General features: G+C 49.0%; 1 protein-coding gene across 1 annotated transcript; it reads left to right on the forward strand.

The window, feature by feature from the left end:
* The first annotated feature begins 3,438 nt into the window (after positions 1 to 3,438).
* LOC125552721 lies at positions 3,439 to 5,256 on the forward strand. The gene is made up of 3 exons (XM_048716397.1): positions 3,439 to 3,796; positions 4,866 to 4,958; positions 5,042 to 5,256. The coding sequence occupies exons 1-3, from the start codon at positions 3,441 to 3,443 to the stop codon at positions 5,187 to 5,189; spliced, it is 597 nt and encodes a 198-aa protein (XP_048572354.1). The 5' UTR covers positions 3,439 to 3,440; the 3' UTR covers positions 5,190 to 5,256.
* Positions 5,257 to 9,736: the final 4,480 nt, after the last annotated feature.

Consider the following 9,736-nt stretch of genomic DNA (forward strand, 5'->3'; position numbering starts at 1 on the left):
AGGAGAATGATGTGATGGACAAGACCCAATCCTAAACATAGCACAAGATCGTATAGTTCGTTTGCTAGAGTTTTCCAATGTCAAGTATCTTTTCCTTAGACCATGAGATCGTGTAACTCCCGGATACCGTAGGAGTGCTTTGGGTGTACCAAACGTCACAACGTAACTGGGTGACTATAAAGGTATACTACGGGTATCTCCGAAAGTGTCTGTTGGGTTGACACGGATCAAGACTAGGATTTGTCACTCCGTGTGACGGAGAGGTATCACTGGGCCCACTCGGTAATGCATCATCATAATGAGCTCAAAGTGACCAAGTGTATGGTCACGGGATCATGCATTACGGTACGAGTAAAGTGACTTGCCGGTAACGAGATTGAACGAGGTATTGGGATACCGACGATCGAATCTCGGGCAAGTAACATACCGATTGACGAAGGGAGTTGTATACGGGGTTGCTTGAATCCTCGACATCGTGGTTCATCCGATGAGATCATCGAGGAGCATGTGGGAGCCAACATGGGTATCCAGATCCCGCTGTTGGTTATTGACCAGAGAGCGATCTCGGTCATGTCTACATGTCTCCCGAACCCGTAGGGTCTACACACTTAAGGTTCGGTGACGCTAGGGTTGTAGGGATATGTATATGCAGTAACCCGAATGTTGTTCGGAGTCCCGGATGAGATCCCGGACATCACGAGGAGTTCTGGAATGGTCCGGAGGTAAAGAGTTATATATGGGAAGTCTTGTTTTGGTCACCGGAAAGGTTTCGCGCATTATCGGTATTGTACCGGGAGTGCCGAAAGGGGTCCGGGGTCCACCAAGGGGGTCCACCTGCCCCGGGGGGGCACATGGGCTGTAGGGGTGTGCGCCTTGGCCTATATGGGCCAAGGGCACCAGCCCCAAGAGGCCCATGCGCCAAGAGATGAGGGAAAGGAAGAGTCCTAAAGGGGGAAGGCACCTCCTAGGTGCCTTGGGGAGGATGGACTCCTTCCTGGCCGCACCCTTCCTTGGAGGAAGGGCCAAGGCTGCGCCCCCCTCTCCCTTGGCCCTATATATAGTGGGGGGAAGGGAGGGCAGCCACACCTAAGCCCTGGCGCCTCCCTCTCCCTCTCCAACACCTCCTCCTCCTCCGTAGAGCTTGGCGAAGCCCTGACGGAGTACTGCAGCTCCACCACCACCACGCCGTCGTGCTGCTGCTGGAGCCATCTTCCTCAACCTCTCCTTCCCCTTGCTGGATCAAGAAGGAGGAGACGTCACGCTGACCGTACGTGTGTTGAACACGGAGGTGCCGTCCGTTCGGCGCTAGGATCTCCGGTGATTTGGATCACGTCGAGTACGCCTTCCTCATCCTCGTTCTTTGAACGCTTCCGCGCGTGATCTACAAAGGTATGTAGATGCAATCCGATCACTCGTTGCTAGATGAACTCCTAGATGGATCTTGGTGAAACCGTAGGAATTTTTTTTGTTTTCTGCAACGTTCCCCAACACACAAAGCGTAATTGACAATTCTTACCATACCATGGGATCACTTGATCCCTCTCGGTACATCTTCTGCGCTTTGTGAGTTGATCAACTTGATTCACTCTTGACTTAGTCTTGATCATCCTTGAACCTTTCCAATTCTCTTCATTTGAATGATGTCTTGGAGGTAGACATGAATGATCACACAATCTTCTTTTTCAAGACATGCTTGCAATAAGCTCAACTCTCACATGACCAATCTTTGGATAATTCCTTAAATAACACCTTGGTCGACACAAACTCTCCTTGAAACCAACACATGTACTCCAAGAAAAGCCTATGGACAAAACCTTCAAATATAACTCAAGGCAACCATTAGTCCATAGAGATTGTCATCAATTACCAAAACCAAACATGGGGGCATCGCATATTCTTTCACTTGCTCTGCAAGTGCTTCTTCTGCAACTTGTTCTGCAGCTTCTTCTTCTGCTAGGTCTGCATCATCTGTAATGGTGACATGAGTGACAAACTTACACTACATTTTTTCCACTGCTTCCTCCTTAATTTTCCTGTCCAATAAATCCTGCTTAATCTTCTGCTTATGCTTCTCTAGTGCTTCCTCCTTAATGATCTGAATTGGTTTGATAGGACTAACAATAGTAGGCAGGTCTGCTACGGGAAACTCTATCACATCATCCCAGTCAAACTGCCTGAAACTCTCATCATGATCAAGATACATTTGCAAAAACTTGTGCCCAAATGTTACATGTGCCCTCATGTTAAGACAGTTGTCATTGCAAGTGATCTTCACAAGACCACCTTCAGTCATTGGTTTATCAGGCATGCAGTAATACATTTGCAATCTCCCCTTCACTTCATAGCCCAATTCTTCTACCAGATCTTCTAACTTCTCGACAGTAAGTGTATCCCCCTCCACATAATCATACCACATGTTTTCTCCATTGACAAATGCACGATTTTTACCAACTCCAAGGAAATAGCCACCAAAATTGATGCAAAGACTGAAGTTTGATAAGTAGTCAATTTCATCTGCAGATTTACATAAAACCCTAGATTAACTGCCTAAAATCCATATCAGAACGGAAACCCTAGCAGTAACATCAAAATCTGAAGGCAAATAAAAGCGTGCAACCACCTAATCGACCTCAAATCGATTAGATTCGGAGAGAAAAGGGGGGTTTTTACAGAGGTTCAGGGAGAAAACAGGGGCTTACCATACACAGGTGGTGGGTCTCCTTCTGCTCGGCGACGAGGCGCCATGGTTCAAGTCGTCGACGAACCCTCTGGCCGCCGTTGCTCCGTCGGTGGATGCCTCCGCCGGCGGCGACGAAACCCTAGCCGATCAGCACCGCCATCGCTTCCCCTTTCCTTTCTCCTCTCCTCTGCCTCGGAGGCGTCGATGAAAATGTGAAGCGTGCTCGACCAAACAGGGGGGAGGGGGGAATGCAAAATAGCTCGGTCGCTGCTCGCTTCTTTAAGTTTTGTCGACGTGTCATGTCCAGCTGTCGAGTCAAAGCGGGTTTCTAGTCAAATCGGGCCGATACGAGCCGAGACGGTATGGGTTACCGTATAGTGACCCGGTTCAGCGAGCCCGCTGACCGTAACGTGCGATTTCGTGAATACAGTGATCAAAGTGAACCTAGAGTTAAATTCAGTTACTGTAGATGTAATTTTCTCCCCGCGAGTCCTCGGCGTCACGGGATTTCACCGCACCGGGCCGAGCGCGCGCGCTGGCTCACGGTTATTTCCAGCTGCCGTGCCCACAACGGAAGCGGACGCCGAGCGTAACGGAAAGATCCTCCCCCAAAAATCCCCCGCCCGCCCCCAAATTCAATACCCTCCCTCCCCGTCCACGGCCACCGCCTCTCGCCCCCCTCCTCCCCTCCACCTCCCCCTCCCCCGCCCCCCGCCCCCCCCCCCCCCCCCCCCCCCCCCCTCCCCCGCCCCCGCCGCGGATGGAGCTCGTCGCGGCGGGTTGCCAGACGGCGGCGCCGTTCGCGCTCTGCCCGGGCCAGCATCTGCTCGCCGTCGGGATGGCGGCGCAGGGCCGCGGTGACGCCGGGAGACGGGCGTCGCGGGTGGACGTACTGCGCCTTCTTCGGCCCAACGGCGAGCACCACCTCGGAGGTCCGCTGAAGGTGGACTGCGTGCTCGGAGCTCCAGGCCTGCGCAGGCTGGCGTGGTCCACGACACCGACGGGTTACCAGCCTGACTTCGCGCTCCCAGATGAGGTGCTATACCAGGCCGGCCTCCTCGCCGGTGGATTCGAGGACGGCACAGTGCGCATATGGGACCCTAAACCCGCGCTGCGGTACCCCCCCCCCCCCCCCCCCCCCCCCCTCTTGTGATTTGATTCCCCTCTTATCTTCCATTAGGATATTCTGTTCAGAAATTCAAGCAATCATCAAGGTGAAACACACTGTTGCTAGGGTCCCAACATTCTTAGTTTTGTTCCTAAGGTTGATTCTGTGGAAGGCCGTTTATACAGCAGACTCAGGCACTGATGTTTCGACTAGCGCATGTAGTACTACTTAAGTCCTTCACATTCAGAATAAAAACAATATCGGCGGGTAGCTATATGGAACTAACATACATAATCCATGAACTGCCTTCTTAAGTTTGTATGATACTAGACACTATGGTGCGGGTACTTACTCTATAGCATACAAATGCAGTGTCAACATTTACTCAAATAAGCATATCTTCATATACAGCCGCATAGGAGACACACATGAAAAGGAGCATGAAACAGAAAATCAATATGGGCCTTATTACCATTTTACTGGTCACATATCACTGGATTCTGCAGGTCGTCCACCAGCTCAAGGCTGATGATGAGTTCTGGTTCAGGAAGCTTTAGGGGCTGATGCTGAGTTCTGGTTCAGGAAGCTTTAGGGGCTGATGCTGAGTTCTGGTTCAATAAGCTTTAGGGGCTGTTTGATGTGGCCATGCCAATCGTTGGCTCGCCAAATAATTGGCGCTCGATTTCCCCACCCACGACCTGCCAAAAAGTTGGCTAAAAACTGAACTAGAGCTGCCGCTGAGCCATGAGCGCACCAATTATTTGGTCCCCATCGAAATGAACACCCATGCTGGATCAATGTCCAATATTTTGTCAGGGCTTCTCAGGGCAATTAACCAAACAGCCCCTTGTGTTAGTCTTTTTTCAGTGTAGTTTGTGTGGCCTCCTGGTCGTTGCTACTTATGTAGTTTAGTTTAGTTGGTCTACTTGGTTCAGGCTGGTTGTAAGGTCGTTGTATTCAGACTAGGGAACTTTGGTTGTTGATATCATTTGCATATTTCAGCTTGCACTTTTTTTGTTGATATCCTGATATAAAATTTGAATCTGTCTTACCTAGTGCCATTTGCTACTTGTGCAGCTGGGATTTGGGTGAGGGAGTTCCAGAGAAGCCTAAGGCTGTATGGAGGTTGGACGACGATCCTAAAAATGCGCTTACTCTGGAAGCACAAATGTACGTGTGTTTTCAGTGCCATGTGTATTTATTCCCAACACCATTAGTTTATTCTTTATCGGTACTTCTCTATTGTGTTGCAGCCCCGCAACAGTTGCAGATATGCATGCCAAAGTAAGAGAAATGAAATGGGCATCGTATTACGATCACGACTCGAGAGGTATGAACAGGGCCGGTGTCGGTGTCAAAACCGGCGGATCTTGGGTAGGGGGTCCCGAACTGTGCGTCTAGGACGAATGGTAACAGGAGGCAAGGGACATGAAGTTTTACTCAGGTTCGGGCCCTCTTGATGGAGGTAAAACCCTACGTCCTGCTTGATTAATATTGATGATATGGGTAGTACAAGAGTAGATCTACCACGACCATGGGGGGCCTCGGCCCAATCTAATAGATCGGGAGACGACGTGGTGAGTACCCCCTAGTCCAGGACATCGTCAGTAGCCCCCTGAACCGGTCTTCAAGTTAGGGACGCTCCTCGATTCTTCTGAACTGTTCTTCATCTTCGGTCGTCGGTCTTGAAAACTGGTTCAACAAATCTTTATCTTCGATCTTGAGGATCGCCGAAATGCATTCGACGAGTTTACACGTCGGGTATCCGAGGAGCCCCTTTAAGTTTCCGGCCTTTACCAATGCCTTGTTATTTTTATGCCACACCTCAGGTTTGAAGTTGTTCCCGGGCGGCAGCGTCCTCTTGCGTCCGTGCTCCAACACCGGACTGTATTCAAGGTATCTTTTGCAACCGAGCACCAACGCCGGACCGCTTCCCAGCTCCAACGCCGGAATGTATCCGAGCTCCAACGCCGGACTATGTATCCGAGCTCCAACGCCGGACTGTATATCCGAGCTCCAACGCCGGACTGTATCTGAGCTCCAACGCCGGACTATATCCGAGGTGTCGTAAATCACCTTGGTTCAAAGAAGTTTGAAGGAGTTTAGCCGACCTTAATGCCGGAAATGCCCTCTATGGAGCCAGCCACTAGCGCCCGAGCTTTATGCCGGGCTGCTTCCGAGGTGGTGCACCATCCCGAATGTGGGCCGATTTTTGTGAATATTTTTTATTGGTGCAATTTATTCTCTGCCGAGATATATAGCCAGTAGCCCTCAAGGTGTGTATCGGTCTAAAACCCGAGATGCACCTGAAGGATGACGTAAGACCGCTGATCCCAGTAGCCGCTGAGACTCAGGTTGATTTGCAAAATCGGCCTGAGGATCAAGTCCAAGCTCGGCAGAATACTTCGGGACACTAAAAGCGTCGTGCTCAGTCCTCGAGACTCAGGTTGGGTGCGGCCGACCAACCTAAGGATCAAAATCTCCTCGGAAACTATATTGCACATAAAATTTTCTGCATTGGACAAACAATGCAGTAGCCCCCGAGACACTGGTCTGGTGGTAACACCAGATTAGGGGATCAATGTGCCCTTTTAATATTTGTAAATAATAAGCCCGAAGCCCAGTAGCCCCCGAGCCTTAATGCGGGCACAGTTTGCCGAATTAAGGATCAATATCCATAGTAAAATCACAAATTATGTGTAATGACTCTATGTATCCAAGTACTTTACGTCATTAATGCTCGGATCCGCATTGTACAAAACTTTGTTAACCGACCATCGGCTTCCACCTCCTCGGCCAGTAGCCGATGAGTGTTTGTCCTACTTTATAAAGCCTTTATGAGGGCAAAGATTTACAACAAACAAGGCAATCTGGCCATACGGTTTTATAAACAAAGGTACGCAAAGAGTTATATTACTGTTTAACAGAAGAAATGTCTTTCAAAGAAAATAGTCCCGCTCTCGGTTCCTTTCTTTGGGTTGTCATGCTAAGCATGATCATTAAACCTCAGCTCTAATGTAAGAGCAAAATATTGAGGATTTAGTTTGGGAGGCCAGTTAATAGCCCTCGGTAGTGTTCGGCGACAGTCGGGGTCAAGCCGTAAACACTTCGGCCAATGTTATGAACGGCCCATCATTTAACATAGTCATCGGATCGCTGACCAGTTTACGCTTATTGTGAAAGTCAGTTTTCGGCTTTCTCCACTGAGGTGCTTAACCATGTGAGCTGGAAGCACAATAGCAGTGGTTCTCCCTTTGCACGCCTAGCCGAACAAAACGGAACGTAGGAAGCAAGTGCAAGAGCCGGGCAACCCAACTATTGACCGAAGACACAATTCGAAACCGATGCATATATAGCAATATCTGAGAATGTTTTTGCCGAATCCCTAAATGTGTCCGGCGTTGCACTGCGAGACTAATGCTGGAAAAGCACAAATAGTTTAGAAGTGCCAAAAAGCTTGGAAAACCAAGAAACGTCAGTAAAAACATGACGTCCGAACAATATCAAGTGTTCGGTGCCAATCCGAAAGTTGGTCTTAGAAAAAAGAAGTGCTTCTGTCGTGCTTTAACATGGTACATCCTATCTCAAGACTTCGAGCGGGTCAGCCTACGGCTTCAACCTCCTATCCCGAGGGCGGAGTACTTCTCATCAGGCCAGTTTAGCAAACTAAACTCTAGCGGCTTTGAGAGAGAAATTAGGCTCCCCGGCTAGTGACCGCACACTCGTGTCGAAAAAAGGAGTGATAAATAATAATAATAAAACTTTGCAATGACTAAGAAGAAGAACACTTATTATAAAACGGCTCAAATAAACTTAAGAGCCCCCAAGTGACTTGGGTAGAAGAATGATTGCATGTACCGAAGTACTTATATCATATCTATGTTCAACTGAACTTTAAACGCGTCTTAACCGACCGTCAGCTTCTCCCTCTTCGGTCAAGGACCGAAAAGTGTCATGTACTCCTTCGGTCGAGAATATCGACGGTGTTTCCAATAACCAAGCAATCAGGCCATAAGGCTGTAACAGACAAAGCGCGCTCAGGGAACTTATGCTATATTACCGTGAAGTGTAAGAAGCATCTTCGAAGAAAATAGTACCCCCACCGATACCTTTCTTTGGTGCCCATTATTATTATGAGACTTGTGCAATAGATTTTTTGTACTCATGAGTTCCGTTGTGTGCCGACCATCATTGAAAACTATAAGAGCGCTAGCTTTCGGCTTCACCCAGTCTGAGGTCCGGCTCGGGCGACCCGATCGTGACAATCGCAGAGGTGCTCCCTTTACTCCCTAGCCGAACAATCGGGAATGTAGGGGTAAACACAGGAGCGAGGCAACCCAGCTTGCAAATCGCTTAAGTCAATATGGTGCATATTGTGGCGTAATACACGAACAAGGAACGAAGCCGTACAAGTATAATCATATGCAAGTGGAAAAACTTCATGAAGGAAGCCCCCAAATGAATTGGGTATTTGAATTTATGCGTCACAAACAAAGTTTGGATAAGGAAATTTTTTACAAGCAACTTTTTTCCAAAAAAGTATAATGCTTGGTCGAACCGAACACAAGTTAGAAATTAAAGCTTTGAGCATGAAAGCGACTTAGCTGGTTAATGTGTTCGGTATTGATGACGCGGTCCGAGCTTGATGCGGGGCAAGGTTCCATCCCCCAAGCTGGTCCCGAGGTGGCGGAGCGGAGAGCTCGACACGTCGAAGTGGTGACATAGCACGGTCAATGCAGACCGGCAGAGTGACGCCGAAGTCCCCTGATCATTTTCCTGTGCACAAAAATTAGTGCAAACCGGAGATAATAGTAATAATGATAATTAAAAAAATGTTGCATAATAAATAATTTATGCAAAGTGAGGAATAGAAGAAATATGGCCTGGCGCCGAAGTCAATGTCGATGTAGGGCGTCGGCGTGATGTAGTAAAGGCGTGGCAAAGCCTGAATTCACAGGTCGGTCCAAGCTCCGGATGCGGCGTTCGCCGGACTATGTACGGAAACTGATCGAACCACCACGCGACCGTCGTTGATGCGGTCACCATTTGATAGACCTGTGTACATATCATGGACAAACCAGAGTAATAATTCCTTGGGAAAAATGAACCCAAACAAGCAAAAAATACTGGGATTAATAGCACCTGGTTTATTTGTTATAGCAATCCGAAGGAAGGTGATTCCCAAAATTGGGACTCGCTCCGCACACCCATTGCCTGATGGGCGATAAAACAACGGCATGGCAATGTTGGTAAAGGTTGACTTGCCGAGGCAAAGCCCTCGGCCCAGCTAATGTGACGGAGCTGGTCGGCTAGTGACGCTGAAGTGTCCGGAGTAGGTTGATGAAGAGATGGCGAAGCCCCCGGTCCAGCCGAGATGTCGAAGCCTCGACGTCAGCCGATAAGTCGAAGTAGGTCGGCATGATGGACACCAGCTTGTAGAAGCAATAGTGCGGCCCTGTCGATGCAGGTCGTGACGTGGTCGATGCCGGCTTGATGAAGCGACCGTGCGGCGATGCCGGTATGCCCGCTCCGTGTAATCCGTGGGGCGGTGATGTTGATGATGATTTATCCTTCGCGATGCTGGACTCTTGTTCGGCTTGCCGAGATGATGATCCGAAGAAGTTGAGCTTGGCTAAAGTGACGACGTGTCTAGCGCAGGTCGGCAGCCGTGGAGTAATATTGCCGGACTGGTTTGACACCAGCATGATGTTGAAGATCATGTTCAAAAGATCTTAAAGTTAGTGGGATGTGTTCGGAAACAAAACACAATACCCCATACAAAACTTCCTTCAAAAGGGATATCTGACATCCCGTTCATAAAAAAGATGAACTCGGGTCGGATTCGTTTTCGCGCAGAAAACAAATCCGAAAAGTGATGCACTAATCGGAAGGTTCCCGGAGTTTGGACGGTCGGATCGAGATGAAATTTTGAGAGGTGGTAGATATAG

This window comes from Triticum urartu, chromosome 4 (genome assembly GCF_003073215.2).
Source record: "Triticum urartu cultivar G1812 chromosome 4, Tu2.1, whole genome shotgun sequence".
Taxonomy (NCBI): Eukaryota; Viridiplantae; Streptophyta; class Magnoliopsida; order Poales; family Poaceae; genus Triticum; species Triticum urartu.

Coding starts and splice junctions, on each gene's coding strand:
- LOC125552721 (XM_048716397.1), top strand. CDS start 3,441: ATGGAGCTCGTCGCGGCGGGTTGCCAGACGGCGGCGCCGTTCGCGCTC. Junction 3,797..4,865: donor GACCCTAAACCCGCGCTGCG/GTACCCCCCCCC, acceptor CTACTTGTGCAG/CTGGGATTTGGGTGAGGGAG. Junction 4,959..5,041: donor CTTACTCTGGAAGCACAAAT/GTACGTGTGTTT, acceptor ATTGTGTTGCAG/CCCCGCAACAGTTGCAGATA.